This window comes from Chiloscyllium plagiosum, unplaced genomic scaffold (assembly GCF_037043375.1).
Source record: "Chiloscyllium plagiosum isolate Xiang-an unplaced genomic scaffold, Cpla_swu_hap1 HiC_scaffold_12, whole genome shotgun sequence".
Lineage (NCBI taxonomy): Eukaryota > Metazoa > Chordata > Chondrichthyes > Orectolobiformes > Hemiscylliidae > Chiloscyllium > Chiloscyllium plagiosum.
The window spans coordinates 69,114,678-69,139,208 of NW_028270150.1; the positions used below are offsets into that span (position 1 = coordinate 69,114,678).

The window sequence follows — 24,531 nt, forward strand, 5'->3', positions numbered from 1 at the left end:
ACTAATGGATATCTATTTCAAAGAGGAACATGGGGATCACCTCTGCTTAAAAATCGGTGATTGTATGTCAATATCTTAAATTCTCTGTGTGCGAATACCACTATCTATACATTCCCTTCAAATCATATACCATCCTGACTTACTGTCACTGAGTCAAAATTTTGGGACTCCTTTTGTAAGCGCAATGTGAATGCCCCTTCATCTGAAGGTCTTCAGCCATTTAAGGCACCAGCTCTCGACTACCTTTTCATGGGCAGACAACAAATTCTATCTTAGCCAGCAATGCCTCATTCCCTGACGTAATAAAACTATATTCTGAGCTTAATTACAAATATGAGGTTTGTGATGCATGACAATCAAGTGGAATTTGTTAAATAGAATATAAACTTAACATTTGATTAGGGAGTGAGCACAAGTTTCATCCCCATCACTGCAATGAGGTCCTTGTGTAAAATAATATTCAATAAAATGGATTAATCATAGAATGGTATCAGTCAGTAGTTGGTAGGCTCATGAGGCACTCAATCAAGCCGACAAGTTCAAGCTTGCCACGTTGTTTACAAATCTGTTGCCCACAGAAACTTTAAAGGCTGGGAAAGCTCATCAACAGACCTGTGCTGCTTTCACTGTAACTGACAATGTAATAAAAGGGAATGGAACACTGTAAACCAATACCTGGCATTGTCTCAAGGGAAACGGAAATTGAAGAGAGCCTATCGCTGCTGTGTAGCTAAGTAGCAACAGAGAAAATTAAAAGTCCCTAACCCTTTGAGTAATAGTTCAGCTGCTGTTTAGACGTACAGTGTTAAGCAGTTATTTCTTTACCAGCCAACACTGTATTTGGAGAAAATACAAGTCTTAAGGTAAGTTCATATTTAGTCAAACCTAAAAGACCTTGAAAGCATAACCAATGAAGTAACAACGTCTGGGTCTCTACTATACAGGTGTGTTCAAGTTTAGTATTTCATATTTTAGGAAACTATTTTAAAACAAAGTTTAAGTCTAAAAATGTGCAGGTTAGGTGGATTAGCCATGGTAATTTACCCATTGTGTCCAGGGATGTGCATGTTAAGTGGACAAAGTTTAAAATCACACAACATCAGGTTGTAGTCCAACAGGTATATTTGAAAGTACAAACTTATATTTTCAAATAAACCCGTTGGACTGTAACCAGATGTTGTGATTTTTAACTTTGTCCACCTCAGTCCAACACCAACACCTCCACATCAGGTTAGGTGGATTAGCGCTGGGAATTGCAGGGTAGGCGAGTAGGATGCTCTTCAGAGGGTTGGTGTTGACTCGATGGGCTGAACAGCCTGCTTCTACAATGCAGGGATTCTGGGATTCTATGATTCTTAATGACATCCACAGGAATTGATGTATAAGTAATATGATTAAAGAAAAATTGTTAGTTTTCTTAGGCAGTTGACTTGCTAATCTCTACAGAAAGATTTCTTTAGGTCTCATTTCTAGTGAAAAAATAATGGAACAAATTAACAAAACAGCAAACTATTTTTCCTGGATGAGACTGGATTTAGGTTTTAAACAATGTAAAGATTTTACCAATATTCAATATTGTGACTGCCTAGCATATCACCTTTCCTGAATCCAGTTCTGCTGTTTTTACATCTGTCATGTTGTTTTCTGGATCAATCATCTTTTCTAAACTAGTTACCTCCAATGGAATATGTTCAATGTTGGAAGATTAATTTTATTTTTGTTTTAAACTATCAAACAATTTAAACTTTTTTTTCTCTTAGACACAAGAGAATTATCAGGCAACATCTTATGTGATTATGGCAGCATCCCAGAAGATTGCTTTGAAAGAGATGCCTGATAGCCCAGCAGTCTCCCCAGGATTTGGTTCAGCAACATTGGGAAACCTGCAACAGAGTCAAAAGGACAGCACTGAGAATCTGAGAGGAAACCTAAGAAACTATAGTGAAAGAAGGGAGGATTTTAATAGACAGGACTCCTATGGTCACGATGACGGACCTGAAATGAGGAATATAAGCAAAAACAGTCCATGTCCTGGATTCACACCTAACCAGAGTTCTGAATGCTGCATCAGTAATGCTAAAGAAAAATCTAGGCATCTCCTAACAGAACAGGGTGATCCTACAGAGAATGTTTCTTTTCGTTCTTTGCAAGACAAATCTTTATATTCTTGTCATTCTGAAGAACCAGAAAATCAATCATCAAATAAAGGTAGACAGAGTGGCCTGAAACAAGCAGAGATGCAACAGCAACGAATTGATTTAGAGACAATCGATAATGTCATAGGAGATGAGCTTGATGGTAAATCCTCTTCTGGCCATCACTCTTGTAATCATGCTCCAGAAAGCACAGCCCCAGAGAAACATGTTCCATCACTTTTACAGAATCCTGTAAAATTACCCGATACAGCAGCAGAAAGAATCTCTTGTTTAAATCGGTCCAGTCCGAGGAGGTCACAGTCAGAGCATTCTCTTACTGAAAGCAATAATGAAATAAAGTCTAAGTTGCAGCCCGTATCTTGCAGCAAAAGTGTTGAGCAATTAATTAGTACACCGATTGAGACTACCGCTTCCCAATTTTCCCCCTCCTCCTCCTCGTCATCCTCACCTTCCATTTCCTCACTGATAGAAGGCAGAACTCTGGGGTCGGAACAAAACAATCACTATATAGATTCCAGTAATGCCTCCAAGCCCAGCATACCACCAACTGGTGGCAACATGCCCACCCAAGCTGAGGTAGGTGATATCTTATTACATTCTGACAATAAAATGTCTCTAATACTTGTCAAAAGGAAAGGTCAAGGCAGAAATTGAATTTCTCTTATTTCAAGTTTGAGCTTCCCAGGTGGAAATGTTATAATTGGGAAAGTGCAAATATTATCTCAATACTTTGGTTTTACTTTTAATAGTAATAGCTGGCAATTGGAATTCACCAGATAAAGTGATACTCACTGTTCTTTACACTTGCAAATTCTCAGAGATTTTTGGAGGCTTTTTTTCCACTGAAATTTAGGATTAGTGGAGATCCTCTAAAACGTAATGGACAAAATTGCCTATCGTCAGAGTGAAGAGTGAAAAACCAAACTTGCATGAAAGGTGCTGGTTAAAAATTAAACTTTAACAAGAATTTCACTTTGAAGTGAAACTCTCAAAAGAAGATGATGTGATCAACGTATTCTTGGGTATTTAATGAAACTAGCTACCTAATTCAGTGATCCAAGAATGACATGTAGATGCTGGAGTGAAATCCACATAATAATTTGCCAACATTTAAGGATCTGATTACTGAATGTAGAAATTAAGTCTGATAAATGTCTATCCTGGAATTGAAATATTTGACCTCTTGAATTTTTACATTTAAAAGAGAATGCACTACAATTTTCAAATGCTTCCATGTGTGTAGTGTATTGACCATTATGGACCAAATCATCTTTAAACCTGGCAATTGAGACGTTTTCCTCATTCTTCAATTCAAACTCTCATAAAGTTACAGTTTAAGTGAGGGTAACGAGACAACTGAATACTTAGAGAATGGCAGAAACAAAAGTCTTAACTCAGTGAGATTTAACGATTGAAAAATAAACAGAGAAAGATTAGAGGAGAGTGAACTCATGTAGAATTGGATACAGAAGGAGTAGGAAAGTAAGATTGAATTAATTGAGAAAAGAATAAAGAAGAAATAAAATAAAGTTCAAATGAAAGAGCCTGGAATACTGTGAATCACTTTTGGCATCCTATCTATGGAAGGTTATATTGACATTTGAGGCAGTCTGGAGAAAGTTCACCAGAGGAATTTAATTATGAAAAGTTAAGTAGGTTGAGTTTGTAGCCATTGGAGTTTAGAAGAATAAGATAAAGGCTTATTGAAATGTATAAACTTCTTGGGGATCTTAACAGAGTAGATGCAGAGAAGTTGTTTCTTCCTGTGTGAATCAAGGAATAATGGGTCTGATCGTGGAGAAACAATTGCCTGGTGAAGGCAGAAATGAGTAGGAATTTCTTTAACATGGATAGTGAATCTGTGAGATTCTCCAGTTAGCAATCGGCTTTAGTTTGTGAGGCCTGTGAAAGAACTGTTAGTGGGCGGCACGGTGGCACAGTGGTTAGCACTGCTGCCTCACAGCGCCTGAGACCCGGGTTCAATTCCCGCCTCAGGCGACTGACTGTGTGGAGTTTGCATGTTCTCCCCGTGTCTGCACGGGTTTCCTCTGGGTGCTCCGGTTTCCTCCCACAGTCCAAAGATGTGCAGGTCAGGTGAATTGGCCATGCTAAATTGCCCGTAGTGTTAGGGTAAGAGGTAAATGTAGGGGTATGGGTGGGTTGCGCTTCGGTGAATCGGTGTGGACTTGTTGGGCCGAAGGGCCTGTTTCCACACTGTAATGTAATCTAATCTAATCTAATCTAACTCTTAAAGCCAGAAGTTCCTGACCTGTAAGAAATACTGAAAGAGCTGCTAACAGTGGGGAGCCAGATACATCCAGCTCAATTTCACTATCTGAACTTTCTCAAATGTGGGAAATACATGAACATGAATTCATTTCAAACAGGGAACACTGGATTAGCCATATTTAAATATGTTAATAAGTGCTCTGTCTGTCCTTTGCAGGAAATTTGGATGCCCCATGATTTACCTTCATAAAAATAGTTGCAGATACAAGCACAAGCTGTTGCATCAGATTACATGGATTTGACTCTTTAACCCTTTCCAACATAATGTATGGGGTGCAGATGAGTAGTGATGGTCAACGATGAAGCCTGACTGAATAAAACTGCTACAGCAGACCTCTTTCCATTTTTAACATCAACTATCACTATGGGCTCTCTCAATGTTATTGACAATTTAGTGTTAGCTCAATCCAAATTGTGAAGGACACTAAGTCCAATCTAAGTACCAATTGGTATCAGTACCTTTCCAACTCCTCCCACATCCCTGTCTCCTCCTAAGATGGAAGGTAGATTTATCTATGTGAATCTGGGTGACATGAACAATAAATTGGCTGCTAGGATACCCTGTGAAATAACTCCACAGATGCAGGTATTCTGTCACCAAGACACCCGTTATTTACACATGGAGAATCCTTGACACTCTTCCAACTTCCTCAGAGCCCAGAGTGAACAGAACCTCTGACATCTCTGTTTATATCGGTTAGCCTGTGCTCCCTGATTGAACATGGTTCCCTTGTTATAATCACAACACCCTGAAAGATTGGAAGTGCTGCTGTTATCATCCCAGTTGATGGTAATACTGATCAAGTTAGATTCCAGAGTGAAATCTAGCTTGACAAGCATTAATTTTACTTTTGAAATTTGTTTGCCAACTTGGTCAGACAGAATATATTCACTAGAGTACTTTTAACAAATGAACATTAAACATTGTTATGCACAAAAAGAAGAAAGAAATTATACCATATAAGAACTATTTAAAATGGCCTTATTACAAATACCAGAAATAAAAATTCAGCCAACCACTTTCCCATCAACAGCTTCTTATAACACTCAAACCTCACAGAAAATGTCATCCTTTTTCCATTTTAAAGTTCCTTCTTCAGTTGGCACAGTTGGTCTTAACACTTTCTGAAAAGCTTTGTATTGACTCAATGCTGTTTGCTTTAGTTAATGTACCTGTTCATGAGACCCTTATACAAACTGCTAACACAGACCCCTTACTACTTCACATGTATCATTTAAACAAATGCCTTCAACAGCCTTGTAAGATGTTTATCTTTCTCACACTTAAAAGTCTTCTCTTTCTGGAGCTTTAGTCTTTCTAACTTCGAAGTATGATGTGGAGGTGCCAGTGTTGGACTGGGGTGGACAAAGTTAAAAATCACACAACATCAGGTTATAATCCAAAAGGTTTATTTGGAAGTACGAGCTTTCGGACCATACCTGACAAAGGAGCAGTGCTCTGAAAGCTAGTGCTTCCAAATAAACCTGTTGGACTATAACCTGGTGTTGTGTGTTTTTTTAACTAACTTCTAAGCAACCTAGGATGACTGCTTTCTGACCCTGACTATTTTGGACAGTGCTAAATTACACAATTGATGTTCTATGCCTTTGCCTGAAACACCTACTTCTCTGTCACTTACTCACTGATATGCTGGATGGTTCTAACCTGTCAAAAGAACCTTTCTCTCTGTGTCATAGGTTATTCTGTTACTAAGCAACAGGCCTTGTTTGCTCCTCTACCTTTTATTTTCTAAAGCACTGAACATTCCACTTCAACGTTCTCAATGATGTCTGATGCATAGACTATCCATGATACAGAGAATCAACTTATCCAAAGGGCTCAGGAGATTTGGAGTTATAGATCTCTTCTGTTTCCTTTTCATTGTGTGCCACCATGTCCTGCAAAGAGAGAGCAGAATGGTGGTAATTGTGTAATATTGTGTTTCAGTGTCGAACAGCTTGAATCATGTGAAAGCATCACTGCAATGTGTGAGATGGAGTATCTGAATTTTAGGTGTGATCCTGAAGGTCAAAAACTACTGATGGGTGAGTGATGAGAGCATGGGACATAGAGCAGTACCAGAGGTTTATGCTGTGGTACTTGGGAGATGTGAAAATCTAGTTACTGACCTCAAGCAGATTCATGGGGCTTCTTGTGGTCACATCTTTGTGGCCAGATCCCAGATTGATCTTCCTGACTACTTGCTCACAGTCCCTGAGGACATCCTGGGATCTCTAGAATCATGGCATCTCTCTTCTTGTCCACTTCCATGAGTAGTTCCAAGAGCCTCGCATCAGTGAATGTAGAAGCTCTTTCACTGCCCTATTTCCCTCCATCAGAATTGCAGCATTTTCATTCACTGACAGCATCCTATGATTCAGTGGAGCTCTCTGTTAAGAGGAGCAGGGTATCTATATTATGTATTGTCAGCGCACTGTATTTAGTCAAGAGTGTGATGCTGGAAAAACACAGCAGGTCAGGCAGCATCCGAAGAGCAAGAGAATCGACTAAGCCCTATATGCCTGGAACATCAATTCTCCTGCTCTTTGGATGCTGCCTGACCTGCTGTGCTTTTCCAGCACCATACTCTCGACTCTGATCTCCAGCATCTGCAGTCCTCACTTTCTCCACTGTTCTTAGTCCCCTATTGAGTAGCCAGCAGCACTGGTCCTGCTGAGAACAAACACTGCTGGTTGGTAAATGGGAAGGGAGGACCTGACAACAAGTATGAACTGGTACAAATCACCATCTCAAGTCCCAAAAATGGCACTGTTCTAGTCTAATTACATGTCATTTTACATTCGTAACTAACTTTCCAGAATGGAAGACTTGCATTCACTTCAATGAGGACATGAGCACAAATAATTTGTCACATTGGTTAATCTTCGTATTTCTTTGTTGACAGGACTGTATCCCCAATATCACACGGATTAAATTGCTTTTTCTGATTGCAGCATTTTTCAAAGCTCTAACTTTGTTTAGTGATTTATTTAATGCAAGATTTCCCTTTTTGTTGTCTGCATCAATTTAGAAAACATTTAATAAAGAATGCTTTCAACTGATGTGGTACCTGAATGGTTGAGCCCGAGTGATAGGGATTGTACGTAATTGGATTTTTTTTTGAGTGGAGCACATTGCAGCAGCACAAATCCTGCCAGTTATTCCTTTTTGTTCTTAAGAGCAGGCTGGGAGTGGCAAAGCAGGAGAGGAAATGTGATTGGATGATAAATGGCAGTATTGTTTTTGAGAGGCTCACGGTGAAGCCTTCTCCTTTAGAGTGACAGATCAATTGTAGCTTAATGTGACTGCTATCAATATTAAAGCATAGCTGACGCACTATCCCAGCTGTAGGAAAGCACATACAAATTCATTGTTGTCAATGACAGTCTGAAGGCAACGGTTTCTGTGAAGAAGCTGAATGTAACAGTCATCTTCTGAGACAAATTAACCATGAAGGTAAATGATTAAATTGCATCACTTTTCTGTACTCTGAATCATGATCATCACCATCTTGAATTTTGCATATGGTTCAGTAATAACATCCGTGTTTACACACAAACTGTATGCCTGTTAGACTGTGTAATGTGTAGTGTCTCAGAACAGAAACAGCTGTGTGCTGTGCAACACTGCAGCCAAGTCCTCTTTGTTCTGAAATGACAGATACCTGATTTCAACAAATATTGTTACTCAGATGAGCCTAACCAAAGCTGTAATAAATCATAGGACCATTGTTTGGATATTGTTGATGTGTTCTAAGGTAATATTCAGTCTTTAAAAGAAGTTTTCAAATATGCTTCGCCATAATCTAATTAGATTTGTGATAGGAGTTGAACAGACAAGGAGCACACAAATGTGTGCAATTCTGGTCTCCGAATTTGAGAAAAGACATTCTGGCTATTGAGGGAGTGCAGCGTAGATTCACGAGGTCAATTCCTGGAATGGCAGGATTACCTTACACTGAAAGACTGAAGCAACTGGGCTTGTATACCCTTGAGTTTCGAAGACTGAGAGGGCATCTGATTGAGACGTATAAGATTATGAAAGGATTGGACACTCTGGCAGTAGGAAACATATTTCCACTGATGGGTGAGTGCCGAACCAGAGGACACAGCTTAAAAATACGGGGTAGACCATTTAGGACAGAGCTCAGGAGAAACTTCTTCACCCAGAGAGTGGTGGCTGTGTGGAATGCTCTGGCCCAGAGGGCAGTGGAGGCCTACTCTCTGGATTCATTTAAGAAAGAGTTGGATAGAGCTCTCAAAGATAGTGGAATCAAGGGTTATGGAGATAAGGCTGGAACAGGATACTAATTAGGAATGATCAGCCATGATTATATTGAATGGCGGTGCAGGCTCGAAGGGCTGAATGGCCTACTCCTATTGTCTATTGATTAGAAAAAAGTAAATATGAAGGAAATAAAAAAAGAAAACTAGACTAGTTAATTGGGGAAAAATCAACAGATAGAACATGGGTAATACTTTCAAACAGAACATGAGTAAATTACATACTTTTATGAGAACTAAATGAAGTGCAACAAATGCTTGGATAAATAAAGAAATGAAAATACAATTTAACATGGGCATGTTTTGTGACCGGATTAAAAAGCACCGAAGAAAATCGATTGAGTGTATGTACTTTATATAGGGGAAGAAAAATAAGATTGATAGGTAATGGAGAAGGAGTTGAAAACCACAACTGATGCCAGAAATATGTAAAGCAGATCTCACCTTTTAACAGGAGACCTGTTAATAAGGAACACCTCTGTTCAAGAAGAGAGAAGGGTACAAATCAGAAAATGATCCATCAGTTAGCAAATTGTTGAAAACAGATAAGCTACCTGAGGTATATTTTGGGGATCAACAGTCTGCATCCAGGCTACTCCTAACTAACTTGATTGTTTAGGTTTTCTGGAATGCATACAAGCTGTAATTTTCTGCTCAGGGTCTTCAACAACTGTTGTCACCTAAACCATACATTCTAATTTAAGGGGAGATTGTGGTTTGATTTTCAAAAATACAGGAATGTTCCTCCAATGCCATACGCTACTGAATATTGACCTCTCCCCTTTTGTCTCTCCATATTCCCACATTACCACTGGTAAAGTAAAGGCCTGAAGTTCACTGAGTAAATGGGTAAGCCACCTGTGAAGGCACAGTAATTGCCTGTAGCTCGACCAGACAATGTTGATAAGAAGCAAAGCCAAATTTCAGGCTGGAGTCATAACACCACAATGGGGCATATTTCAGGCCCATAAACAGAGCTGAAGAAATTTCTGCCTGAATGGATTAATTCAGGAGATCTGGCAAGGATTAGCAAAAGCGCACGAAAACCAATAATTTAATGAGCTGCTGTGAGGAACTAAGAGAATGCATTGATAAAGCAAATCCAGTCAATGCTGTGAATATTGAATTTAGCAATTTGATTCAAGTAGCTTTTAAAAGTTCAGAACTGCTCTACATACCTCTTGAGGGTACATTTCCTGAAACTTGCCTGGAATATTGTGAATAGTTTTGGTCTCCCTATCTGAAGAAAAATACACCAACAATAGAGGCAATCAAGAGAAAGTTCATTAGGTTGTAAAGGTAAAGGTGCCATAGTCATACTGGACTATGGGGCTGCTCTCTCATTACAGCAAAATGACTGCAGTAGTTGGTGGTTTAACCTGAGGGTCACCAAGCCTCAGGTGAGGTTGAGAAGGATAGTGTTTCATGGTAACTTCAGCTGATGCAGGAATTGAACCCATGCTGTTGGGCTTTATGCCTCATTGCAAACCAGCCTCCCAGCTAACTGACCCAGGTTTGGTCTTAATTGGGTTTTTTAAAGCGTTTTACTCGGCACTACAATAATAACATGTACAATAGATAACACATAGGTTGTTTCATTAGCATCTGCTTGCAGTTGGAACTTCTGCCCGTGTGTTTTTTAAATCTTTCTTAAGGGTGACTGAATTTTAACACAAGGTGAAGTAGCAGTTTGATTGAATCATAAGATGTTTCATTTCAACATGTAAAGTACAAGTCAATCAAAATGATCAGACTCACTTTGTTCAATTGATACTACTGATTGTACACAATTGTACACAATTTGAAGCAGGTCACACTATCCTTCTTTGATGGCTTTTTTTCTTCAACTTAAGCAGAATAAATCTTCTACATTCTGCTTTATCATTCTGTGGAAAAACTTCATCTCGTCACATTAATTGCTTATTGTATGCCTGTATAATGTTCTTTTCTGAACAGGCTTTTGATGCTTTTGTTTTTAAAAACTTTAATTGCAGTTTCACAGGAAAGTCACACTGAATCGGTCTGGCCCACTCGTGACTCCAGACCAGCAGCAATGAGATTGATACTTAAATGGCCTAACGAGCTATTCAGTTGTGACAAGCTGCTATGAGGTCTGAGAAGAATTAAACTGAATATATCTCTCAGTATCAATTTAGGCACTGGAAACAACATGGACAAATGCAGCTCTGTCAACCCTGAAAAGTGTTCCTTCGTATTGTTAGGAGGCTTATGCCTAATTGTGTTCTACGGACTAGTGAAGCAACAGCCAAACACACATGGAATCAGACCTCAGTTGTAAAGTGCTGTCCCACCGGCAGGATATACCTAGCAGAGGTCTCATGGCATCAGGTAAAACATGAATAAGATGTTAATTATTAGAGGGACCCCTGGCTCCCATCCTCACCCTCCCACTGATGAATCAGTATTGCTCCATGTCAAACACCACTGAGAAGAAACAAAGGGTGGAAAGGGTGCAGCATATAGTCTTGGTGGAGAACTGCAACATCCACTGCCAAGAGTTGCTTGATGTTACACCTAGCTCGAATGTCAAAGGACATGGTTACTAGACTGGGTCTATGGCGGATGGTAAGGGAAGCAACAAGAAGAAAAGCATACATGCCCATGATCTCACCAATCTATCTATCTAGAAGAAGAACTCACTGTTCAATTCGCATGGAGATGAATTTGTTATGAAGATGTGGGTGTACTGCACCTTTAAGAAAGTTAAAAGCTAGCAGAACTACCCGACACAGCACCAAGTGTTCTGAACAAGATATAATGTAACATTTGGCTGAACAACTCGCTTAGCTGGTTGCCAGGAGAGGATAAAACAAATTCAAATTCGGCCAATCACTTTAAAATATACCCCAAAAATACCAAACTTCAATCAAGTTTGAATTTAGTACATTGACAATCTTAAAAGCCAATGACACAATCCAATGCTTTGGGCGTATAAGACTGGGGAAAACTGTTCATTGGGAGGAGAATTGCCAAACCACCAGCATCTGCAGACCACCCAGAGAATAGCTCTCTTAAAGGTATCTTTATCGATCAGTGAACTGTGAAATCTGCAAGAAGAAGAAAAGATCAAGGAAGATATAAGAGAAGATGCGACATCTGCCTGGTTTTGAAAATTTCAATTTTTAGTAAACCTTAATCTGGGGGTTTTACCGGACTAGTATTATAGAAGGAGAAAGTGAGGTCTGCAGATGCTGGAGATCAGAGCTGGAAATGTGTTGCTGGAAAAGCGCAGCAGGTCAGGCAGCATCCAGGGAACAGGAGAATCGACGTTTCGGGCATAAGCCCTTCTTCAGGAATTAGTATTATAGAAGGGGAAGGTAAAAGATAGGTTAGAGAAAGGAGTTGTAAGTAGTTATTAGTTAATTATTCTCCATTATACTTTAAGAAATAAAGTTGTTAACTTTACTTGAAATAGTTCTTGGCCTCAAGTTTTCACAGATTACTGCATGGAGTATATCTTTTCTGTGTTGCTGGTTTAAATTAACCAGGAGGGTTTACCCTGTGTCATAACAATTTGTGGGCTCCTCTGGGATTTAAACTAGTTCAGACAGATTTGAATAGATTTGGGGAGCAAAAAATCCCAGCAGATTTAAACACTTGTAGATTAGTGTTCTAGATCTTTTAAATAAAATGTAGGTGAGACAATTTGTTTCATTTTAGTGACTTGTGGTTGATTAAATTAAAAGTGAGAGAAATGCCTCTGAAAATTGCGAAAAAGGTTCTGGAATTTGAAGATGATTCGCAAAGTTGCCAAAAAAGTTTAGAAGGAAAGAAAAAGGCCATACGTTTATAATTAGCAAAGAAATTAGACTTGGGTTTAACTAAGGACAAAAGTAAAACTGAAATTATAAGGAAGTTAACTCAAACACTTCAGTCTATAATGGAAATAAACAAGTGCAATCGAGGTAGAAAAACTTAAATTACAATTGAGGAAAATAGAGTCATAGAATCATAGAGTCATAGAGATGTACAGCATGGAAACAGACCCTTCAGTCCAACCCGTCCATGCCGACCAGATATCCCAACCCAATCTAATCCCACCTGCCAGCACCCGGTCCATTCCTCTCCAAACCCTTCCTATTCATATACCCATCCAAATGCCTCTTAAATGTTGCAATTGGGGGGATCTAAGATGGTGGCGATCTGAGAAGATCACATTGCAGAGCTTCGCATCGCAGCAGGAGCAGGACAGTCCTTTATCCCACCCAACACAGGTCATCAGGATTTCTTGGGGTGTTGGAAAGATTGTGGAGCCCCAAGAATCATTTAAAAATTGACTTACCTGTATTTTCAGCTGTCTAGAAATGCCTAAAAAGGGAGGAGGAGCATCTAAGGCCGGGCCTGCAGCTCAGCCTGCAGCAGCCTCAGAGCAGATTACTCTGACGAGATGTTGGGGAAACAGATTGAAGATAAGCTGGCTCCAGTCTCCCTCATGCTGCAGAAGCACGTGCAGCAGCTGGAAGACCTGGAGAAGAGGACGAATGAGGTGGAGCACAGAGTCACAGTGGTGGAAGCTGATGCCAGTTCATTCAAGGAAGAGATCCAAGCCCTGAAGACGCAGGTTCATAATTTGCGTGACCAAGTGGATGATCTTGAAAACAGGGGCAGGAGAAAAAACATTCGGATCATCAGTCGGCCTGAGGGTAAGGAAGGTGAGTGGCCTGCGGAATTTGTTGAAGATTGGCTTCCGAAATTCCTTGACTTGGAGACTGGCATGAGAGGATTGAAGATAGAGAGGGCTCACCGGGTCGCAGCACGGAGGTCGGTTCTGGGTCAATGCCCTCGTCCTTTCCTGGTGTGATTCCATCATTAACGGGAAAGGAGAGCGTCCTGGAGGCTTCCAGACTCCATGGGAAGGATCCAAAGGCCCTAATTTACGAGGGGTCTAAAATCATGTTTTTTTCAGGACTTTTCAGCGGCGGTGATCCAGAAACGAAAATCGTATGATGGTGTGTCAAGAGAAGATTAAAAGAGCTTGGGATTCAGGACTCCCTGAGATATCCGGCAGTGCTTCGGATCACCTTAGATGGATCCATGCATCTCTTTGACACATCGGAGAAGGCAAGAGACTTTATGGACAAGCTAACCTAAGTTAAACAATTGTAGTATGTATAAATATCGTTGCTTGGGTATGCGTTTATTATTCTGTAAAAGAAATGGAGGAAATCCGGTTGGAGCTTTGTTTCTCCCCCTTTTTTTTCCTCGATTGATAATAATTTGGTTCAAACTATGTCTGGTGGTGGTTGAGATGTACATTTTAAATTTCTAAGTTAGGACATCCCAAAGGATGGGTGGGGTATTTATTCCCCTTTTTTTATATAAAAGAATGGGTTTTTTATTCATATTGATATTCTATGGGGTGTTTATTCTTTTTAGCTTGTGCTTGCGATTGGCTCTAGCTGGGAGAAGTGAAGGTGGTTGAGATGGTTAGATGCCTATTTATGGGCAGTTCGGGATGGGTAGTTGCCCCCTCCAGGCAGGGGGTGAGTTCCCCTACTCAGCGCTATTGGCGCTTTATATGTTGGTTTGTTTTCTGGTTTTTGTTGTTTTTTATTTTTAATAGTTTTGTATGTTTGTTAAATGTAGTGGTTTTAGTTTGTGTAGTTTTTATATTTGGTGGATCATGCGACACTAAGGCTCAGCAATTTGTGGTTCGGGTTCCTCCTCTCTGGAATTTAAATGTAATTGCAGAAGATTATGGCTAATGATTTGATTAAATGGTGTACCTGGAATATCAAGGGAAGTCACTCACCAATTAAGAGGAAGAATGTACTCTTGAGTCTTAGAAAGGAGAAGGTGGATATTGCTTTGTTACAGGAAACACATTTGGATGACAAGGAGCATCTGAAATTACAGCAGAATGGCTTTAACTGAGTTTATATTTCATTTAATACCAGAAGTAGGGGAGTGGCTATATTGGTTAGGAAAAATCTCACATTTAAATTGTTGGAATGTGTCAAAGACACATACGGGAGGTTTGTAATTCTTAAAGCCTTGATAAATGGGGAAGAATATGGCATTTTAAATGTTTATTGTCCCCAGCTCATCCTCTTAAATTCTTGGTAGATGCTTTTTCTAAACTGATAAGTCTCAAGTCTCGGCACATCATTATAGGGGGAGATTTTAACTGCCTCATGAACCCCACAATAGACAAGTTGCCTAAAGGTCCCTCGATACCCTCTGCACAAACTAAACAGTTATTGGGTTTGTGTGGGGAATTAGGATTGGTGGTCGTCTGCAGGTGTCTCCACCCTACAGGTTGGGATTTCATGTTTTTCTCCAATCTGCACAGATGACACACGAGGATTGATTTTTTTCTGACCCCTGCGGTAACCCTGGATCTGGTGGGATCCTGTACGATTGGTAATATTGCCATTTCTGATCATGCTCCAGTGTTCCTCATGGTTAAAATTAAGGATGTTACAGTGGATTCAAGGTACTGGCGAATGGACCCCTTTATTCTCATGGACAGCAAGTTTGTGGAGTATTTCTCTAGGGAATTTCGGGCATTCCTAGACATCAACATAGGCTTGGTTGATAGCTCATCTGTTCTCTGGGAAACTACCAAAGCTTATGCCAGAGGGTTAGTTATTTCATATTCCACAAGTAGGAAGCGGCAGAAGGGTGAGCAGCAATGATTCCTTGAAGCACGGTTGAAGGCAGTCGAGAAGGCCTATTTTGACAGACCCTCGTTGGTCAAACTACAGAGAATTACAGCACTGCGGTCTGCACTAAATTCTGTGCTCACGCAGACGGCAAAGAAGGAGCTGGCTTTTGCAAAGCAAAGGTTATACGAGCCTGGTGACAAGGCAGGCAAATACTTAGCATACTTTGCCAGAAAGAGAAGTGCCCCACAAACCATTACAGCAATTTGGGAAGGGTCTGGGAACCTAACATGTGATTCTAAAAAGATTAATGTGGCGTTCCAGAGATTCTACTCTAAATTATATCAGTCTGAGAATTGTGAGGAGGGGCAGGCCAAAATGGAATCCTTTTTTAGAGATCTGAAGCTCCCGGGTGTGACAACAGTCCTTTCTCAATGCCCCATTATCAGAGCAAGAAGTGCAGGAAGCTGTGAGGCAGCTTCAAGTGGAAAGGCGCCCGGTCCTGATGGACTTCCCAGTGAATTCTATAAAGAATTTATAAGTATACTGTCAGGCCCGATGCTGAATATGTTTAATGATTCATACAGTCATGTTTGTCTCCCACCATCTCTGAGAGAGGCCAATATTTCACTTATCCTTAAAAAAGGGAAGGATCCGGAAGACTGTGCTTCATACAGGCCCATCTTGCTCTTAAATGTGGACTTTAAGATCCTTTCTAAGGTTCTTGCGTTAAGGCTGGAGACTGTTACCATTTATTATTAAAGAGGATCAGACGGGCTTCATAAAGGGTCGCAGATCCTCCAATAACGTTAGGAGGCTGCTTAACGTAATTCAAGCATGCCAACAGCAGTCAATACAGGGATTGGTGATTTCGTTAGATGCAGAGAAGGCAGTTTATGGAGTTGAGTGGCCATACCTTTTCTATACTTTAGACTGGTTTGGTCTGGGCGAAGTTTTCATAAGATGGGTAAAGGTTCTCTACAGTGTACCTCTCACTGCGGTCATTACCAACAGGGTACGATCAAGCAATTTTAATATTTCTAGGGGCAGTCGGCAGGGCTGTCCCCTTCACCATTACTTTTTACGTTGGTGATTGAACCGTTGGCAGAGGCCATTCGTGGGGATCTCAATATATCAGCTCCAGCAGTGGGGTCAAAATTACATAAGATCTCACTATTGATGTTGTTCTAATTTTCTTGACAAATCCAGCAGTTTCAGTGCCTTGCCTGATACAATGCATTCACACGTTTGGCGCTTTTTCAGGGTATAAGATTAATTTTGCTAAATCAGAGGCTATGCCTATGGGTGGCCTTACGAAAGAGTTGGCTCTTGAGAGTGACTATAGATTCCCATTTAGGTGGGAGTTTTGTATGTTTGGGCATATGCATTACTCCAGTTCTGGATTGGCTGTTCAAAGCCAATTTTACTCAATTATTTGAAAAAATTAAACAAGATCTCCAAAGATGGGAGGCACTTTCTGTCTCATGCTTGGGTTGGATAGCGCTTATTAAGATGAATATTCTCCCTCGCTTGCTATACCCTATACGGATGCTCCCCCTGATTTTCAATAAACAAACACTTGTTGGTTCAGCTCCTTTATCTGGCACCATAAACGGCCCCTCATTAAATTAGCCAAACTGCAGTTGCCTCACAGATTGGGGGGAGTAGACCTTCCGGACATTAAAAATTATCAATTAAGCTCGCTTTTGACCTATGCAAGTGATTGGGTTTGTGGCTAGATATCAAAGTCTCCCAGGCAAGGTGTCCCCTTACCAGTTTGCTGTTTTGGACAAGGTGAGGACAGTTAGGGAATATTGCCATAACCCAATAGTCATCAGTACTGTTAAAGCATGGAGGGCAATTCGGCAGAGGAAGGTAATATTGGCAAAACATCTTTGTTTACACCTTTAGTGGGTATGCCGAATTTTCAACCAGGTATGATAGATTCAGGATCTTAACATTGCGCAGCTAGGGGTATATCTTGCGTGGATGATTTATTTGAGGGAGATGTAATGATGTCCTTCGATCAGTTAGTACGGAAGTACGAGTTACCTAATAGAGACCTCTTTTGTTTTTTTCAAGTTAGGGATTTTATTCAAAAAAGGACCACACTTTTGACTGATCCCTACAAATCTGACATAGAAAGAGGGGTACTAAGGGCTAAGAGTACACTCTCTGTCAGTACTCTATATCACCAATTGGGGGGTGCCACCTCAGATGAGTCTGATCGACTCTGCAAGATGTGGGAAAGAGATCTGGGTGTTCAAGTTTCTTCAGAGGCATGGGAGGATATTTGGGAGAATGCAAGGAAGATATCAATTTGCAATAGGACCCATGCTTTACAGTTGAAGATTCTCCACAGGGTCCACTTAGCCCCAGACCGTTTGTCAAAATTTAAACCAGGGGTATCTTCAGCATGCCGCAAGTGCAAGGTCTGTATGGGTACTCTTACCCATTGTCTTTGGTCTTGTGACAGGCTTCAAACATATTGGAGCGCTGTGGTGGGTGCAATGGAGAGGATTTTAGGTGTTGGGGTGGAGAAGGACCCTATTTCGCTCCTTTTTGGGCCTACCCATTATATTTCCTGCAGACTCGCATAAGGCAAAACTTTTCAATATTCTTACATTATGTGCAAGGAAGAATATCTTGCCAGGTTGGATATCAGAAAACTCCCCAGGCCTGTCGGGTTGGTGGAAGATTGTTATGGAGCATATTCCCTTGGATTTTCCCACAAATATGGTACACCACAAAACTGAGAATTTTTACAAGACATGGCAACCCTTTTTGAAATACCTGGACAATGATTTATCTGCCACACTAACAAGGGCTTTTATATAGCTGTAACGGTTGTGTTTCATGAGTCCAATATCCAGGGAGGAGGAACTGTGAATGTATAAGTGTTTTGTTTGGCTGGGCTGAGTTATTACTATTATTTGTTTGTTGTTGGGTATTTATTTAGTTAATTAAATAGCTAGTTTAGGGATTTTTTAAATTTTATACTTGTCTGTATATGTTTATACATTTGTATAGGAGGGCGGGTTGGGGAATTTTTTTTATTATTTTGGTTTAATTTTGTACTATTTTTGTACTGTTTTGAATTGCATTGTTTTGTATTTGTTGTAATATTTAAAAATCTATTTTTTCTTAATAAAAATATATTATACAAAAAAAGATAATAGTTAAATGGAAATAGAAAAAAAAATGTTGCAATTGTACCAGCCTCCACCACTTCCTCTGGCAGCTCATGCCATACACGTACCACCCTCTGCGTGAAAAAGTTACCCCTTAGGTCTCTTTTATATCTTTCCCCTCTCACCCTAAACCTATGCCCTCTAGTTCTGGACTCCCCGACCCCAGGGAAAAGACTTTGTCTATTTATCCTCTCCATGCCCCTCATAATTTTGTAAACTTCTATAAGGTCACCCCTCAGCCTCCGATGCTCCAGGGAAAATAGCCCCAACCTGCTCAGCCTCTCCCTGTAGCTCAGATCCTCCAACCCTGGCAACATCCTTGTAAATCTTTTCTGAACCCTTTCAAGTTTCACAACATCTTTCCGATAGGAAGGAGACCAGAACTGCATGCAATATTCCAACAGTGGCCTAACCAATGTCCTGTACAGCCGCAACATGACCTCCCAACTCCTGTACTCAATGCTCTGACCGATAAAGGAAAACATACTAAACGCCTTCTTCACTATCCTATCTACCTGCGACACCACTTTCAAGGAGCTGTGAACCTGCACTCCAAGGTCTCTTTGTTCAGCAACACTCCCTAGGACCTTACCATTAAGTGTATAAGTCCTGCTAAGATTTGCTTTCCCAAAGTGCAGCGCCTCGCATTTATCTGAATTAAACTCTATCTGCCACTTTTCAACCCATTGGCCCATCTGGTCCAGATCCTGTTGTAATCTGAGGTAACCCTCTTTGCTGTCCACTACACCTCCAATTTTGGTGTCATCTGCAAACTTACTAACTGTACCTCTTATGCTCGCATCCAAGTTAGAAGATAGATCGAGAGAGAGAGAGAGAAAAGAGAGAAAGAAGGTTCTTAGCTGAGCAAAGACAGAGAGAAGAAAGGGAGAGAAAGAGAGAGAGAGAGAAGTAAGGGAGATAGAAAGGAGAGAATGGAAAAAAGAAGGGAGAGAAGGTCCATAGCTGAGCAAGAAGAGAGAAAATTTGAAATTGTGACATTGTGACTTAGTCAGCGAAGTCAAGTTAACAGGATGGAGATTAAAAGAAAAGGTAGTGATATATACAAATATGTCAAAACTCAGCCATATTTTGATGAGAAAGATGTTGAAGCCTTCTTTATTTCATTTGAAAACTTGGCTCGGCAGATGGAATGGTCCAAGGATTTATGGATAATGCTAGTTCAGACTAAACTGGTAGGCAGAGCTAGTGAGGTATTTGCTATGCTGTCAGATGAGGTGCCAAGAGATTGGGAAGAGGTTAAGCAGGCTATTTTAAGTACATATGAATTGGCACTAGAAGTATATCGATAGCAGTTCATAAGCACAAAGAAGGAACCGGGTCAGACTTATGTTGAGTTCAAAAGAATTATACATGGTCATTTTGATCAATTGGTGCGTGCTTTGAAAATAGATAGGACCTTTGAGGCTCTAAGAGAGATTATTCTGCTGGGTGAGTTTAAAAACTCACTTCCAGAGATAGTAATAATTCACATGGAGGAACAGAAGGTTTAGGAAGTGAGAAGGGCAGCAGAATTAGCAGATGAGTACATGTTGGTGCATAAGACAAGCCTCCGGCCAGAATTTTATCCTGTGAGGGATAGAAGTTGGGAGAAGGGGAGATCCTACACTTCAAAAGCAAGAATAGAGAGAAGTGGTAAGTATTTACCACAGGATTAAAAAGAAGCCCAAGAGGGTAGAAAGGAGATGAAAGGCCTCCGGTGTTTCCACTGTGGTAAAGTGGGACACGTGAAGTCACAGTGCTGGTCATTAAAGAAAGGCACTGTTCTAAAGGTGTGGTTAAACAAGCTAAGCCAGTGGCATTAGTGAAGGTAGTAAAAGAGACCCCAAGAAGAGCCAAGGAGCTGCAGGAGAGTGCACAGCCTAAGCAGGGGTTGGGTATGGAGTTAGTACTTGACTTCTACAAAGAATTTGCCTCTGTGAATAACATTTACTCAGAAAGAACAGGGGAAGAAGGACAAGAAATTATAATTTTGAGAGATACAGGATCTAACCAGTCACTGATAGGAAGGGATGAGCTAATATGCACTCTTTCTGATCTGTTACTCGAGAATGTGGTAAATTGTAGGATAGATGGACAGAAATTTAGCATTGCCCTATGTAAGATCAGGTTGGAGTGCCAACTTAAGACTGGGGAAGGTACTGCGGGAGTGATTGACAAAGTGTCAGTTTCAGGAATTCAGTTTGTTCTTGGGAATGATTTGGCAGGATCCAAGGTGGGAACGACACCTCTTGTTTTGGAGAAGCCCAAGGAAGACCAAGAAACTGAGGACTTAAAACAGCACCTTAGTTGCCAATTCCCACATTTGAAGAATCTTTCATGTGGGTTATAATTGATTGTGTAGGTCCCCTCCCGAGAACTAAAAGTAGGAACCAGTACTTGTTAACTGTAATGGATGTGTCTGGAGGTGATTCCATTACGGAGTATCACGACAAAAAACGTAGTAGAGGAGTTAGGAGTTTTCTTCACATGGTATGGGCTACCCAGAGAGATTCAGTCAGACCAAGGATTTTACTGCTGAGATGTTTAAGGAGGTTATGATTAGCTTAGGTATACAGCACTTTAAATTCAGTGCATATCATCCTGAATCCCAAGGAGCTTTAGAAAGGTGGCATCAGACCTTGAAGACCATGTTGAGAGCATACTGTCAGGATTACCCGAATGACTGGGATAAAGGTATCCCCATTCGTATTGTTTGCCATTAGAGATGCCCTTCAAGTTAATATTTGGGCACAAAGTGAGAGGTCCATTGAAATTTTTTTTTTAATTTACAGCACTCAAGTCAGAGAGCTCACACTTTGATTATGTATTGGAGGTGAGGGAGAGACTAAATCGAGTGGGTAAGTGAACTAAACAGCACCTAAAGAGGGCACAGTGTAGAATGAAGTAGGTGGCAAATAAAAGCTCTGAGACGCGGACGTTTTCCTGAGAGGATGACATGTTAGTACTGTTACCAATGACAGGTGATCCCTTCAAAGCCGAGTTTAGTGGTCCCTATCAAATTGAGAAAAAGTCAAGTCAGGTGAGCTTTAGTAAAGATGCCAGATAGAGAAGAAAGATATCAGGTATGTCATGTGAACATGTTGAAACCTAGAGAGAAAGAGGAGAAACAGGTGTTAGTTACTGCCCCTCAGAGTGAGGAATCAAATCCAGATGATGTGGATTTTGAGGTACCGCAAAATTGATTAAAAATTGAAGAAGTCCTTGAAGAGTGGGATAGGTTAATAAGCTATGTCTCAGGAGCATAGAACACAGTTGAAAGATTTTTTTACTCCAGTATAAGGACATATATAAGAATCAAATAGGGAGGACTAATGCTATTGTACATGAAGTAGATGTAGGGAATGCTGCTCCAATAGAACAACACCCTTATCGGCTTAATTGTTCCAAAGCCAGATAGGTCCAGATGGAGGTGGAGGCCAAGCTCTATGAAGACATCTTCGAACCAAGCCAGAGCAAGTGGAGTTCGCCGATCGTCTTAGTTCTCAAACCAGACAAGACTCAACAATTCTGCGTGGAATATTGGAAAGTCAATGCCATTACAAAATTGGACTCATATCCAATTCCTAGATTGGAGGACTTTATCGAGAAAGTCAGACAAGTCAGTTACATCACCAAGTTAGACTTAATGCATGGTTACTGGCAGGTAGTTTTATCAGAGACAGTGAAAGACAGTTCTGCATTTGTAACCCCAAATGGGCTATATCTGCTTAAAATTATGCCTTTTGGAATGAAGAATGCACCCACCACATTCCAAAGAGTCATGAACAGACTTGTGGCTGGGTTATAACTGTGCAGTCTATTTGGACGATGTAGTGATCTTTAGTAAATCCTGGAAAGATCACATGGTACAGTTGGCAGAGCTCTTTGAACGACTATGAGAAGCAAAACTGGTGATAAACTTAATTAAAACTGAATTCACGAAAGCAGAGGTGACATTCTTGAGACATAAGATCGATCATGGAAGGTTGACCCCACAGAACGCAAAGACAAAGGCCATCGAGGAATTTCCATGACAAAACTTGAAGAAAGAGGTGCGTCGATTCTTAGGACTCAGTGGATTCTATCAGAAGTTTGTTCCAAATGTCAGCAGTGTAGTGGCACCGTTAACTGATTTGCTGAAGAAGAACACAAAGTTTTGGTGAACAGAACAATGCCAGAAGGCATTCAACCATTTGAAATCAATATTAACCACCAAACCAGTTTTACCTACACTAAACTTTTCAAAACCTTTTAAAGTTGCCATCAGTGGATTTGGAGCTGTACTCCTGCAGGAAGATGAGGATGGGATTGAACTGCCAATTGGTTACTTTTCAAACAAGACCAACATCCACCAGAGGAAATACTCCACAATCGAAGAGGAACTATTGAGCTTGGTACTGGCTTTACAACATTTTAATGTGTATGTCATGAACAATGTGTCGGAGACAGGTGTATATGAATCACAATCCTGTTATATTCTTAGAACACTTTAAAGACATGAAGATGAGACTATTTCATTGGACTCTTACATTACAGACTTTTAATATAAAAATTGTACATGTTGCGGGTCGTAAGAAGGTAATCACAGATGCGTTAACGCAGATTTAACTGATAAAGTTTAGATGAGATTTGTCTTTATTTAATGTTATATACATATGTATAGTTGTATGGGAAGAAGTTAAGGTGAACTTAGATTAAAGTTATCTGTATGTTAGGGTAATGTGCTTAAAGAGTAGAAAAAAATTGAAGCCATCTTTTCATTATGGTGGTTCATTTTTTCTTAAAGAGGGAGGTGTTATGAAGATGTGGATATACTGTACCTTTAAGAGAGTTAAAAGCTAGCAGAACTACCTGCCACAGCACCATATGTTCTGAACAAGATATAATGTAACATTTGGTCAACAATTCGATTAGATGCTTGCCTAGAGATGATAAAACAAATTCAAATTCAGCCAATAAGTTTAAATTATACACAGAAAAACCAAACTCCAATCAATTTGTATATTGACAATCTTAAAAGCCAATGACACAATCCATTGCTTTGGTGGTATAATACTGGGGAAAACCGTTCATAGTGACGAGAACTGCCAAACCACCAACATCTTCAGATTGCCCAGAGAATAGCTCTCTTAAAGGTATCTTTATTGATCAGAGACCTGTGATCCATAAGAAGAAGAAAAGAAGACTGAGGAAGATATAGAGAAGAGTGGACATCTGGCTTTGAAAATTTGAATTTTTGGTAAACCTTAATTGGGGGTTTCATCGGACTAGTATTATAGAAGGGGAAGGTAAAAGATAGGTTAGAGGAAGGAGTTGTAAGTAGTTATTAGTTAATTATTTTCTGTTATACTTTAAGAAATAATATTGTTAATTTTTACTTTAAATAGCTCTTGGCCTCTTGAACTTTCACAGTTTACTGGACGGGGTAAATCTTTTCTGTGTTGCTGGTTTAAATTAAGCAGGAGGGTTTACCCCATGACATAACAACTTTCCTTTGTAACATCAAGGTTACTCTTCTGTAGTGGAGTTGATAGATTTTGAACAGATCTAGTAAATCAAAACTGTGCATTCACATGACACTGTGGGCCTGGCATATCCTTCACTCTCCCATTATGATCAAGTTAGAAGATCAATTCTTCTTCAATGAAAAATGCAGGAGGGCATTCCAGGAGCAGCACCAGGCAGATCTAAAAATGAAGTATCAACCTGGTGAAGCCACAACACTACTACTGGGTGCCACACCAGATAATCAGCTTGCAATAAACAAATGTAAGTGATCTCGCAACTCGTGAATCAGATTTAAGCAGTGCAGTTCTGCCTCACTCAGCCAAGAATTATGGAGGACAATTAAACAACCAACAAGAGAAGTGGGTCCACAAAGAACTCCATTCTCAATGCTGGCAAAACTCAGCATGTCAGTGCAAAAGATGACGCTGTACCTTTGCAACCATATTGAGCCACAAGTTCTGAATGGATGATCCATCT

General features: G+C 40.2%; 1 protein-coding gene across 3 annotated transcripts in view; it reads left to right on the forward strand.

The window, feature by feature from the left end:
- Positions 1–767: 767 nt before the first annotated feature.
- LOC122555492 (uncharacterized) overlaps positions 768–24,531 on the forward strand; it is an 81,668-nt gene continuing 57,904 nt past the window's right edge. For all 3 annotated transcript variants that reach the window (XR_015758904.1, XM_087992888.1, XM_087992889.1), the window contains exons 1-2: positions 768–863; positions 1,761–2,732. Coding sequence is in view for 2 of the 3 variants with exons in the window: in XM_087992888.1 (XP_087849014.1) it covers positions 1,797–2,732 (936 nt within the window). In the remaining variant the exon portion in view is untranslated. The remainder of the gene's footprint in view (positions 864–1,760; positions 2,733–24,531) is intronic.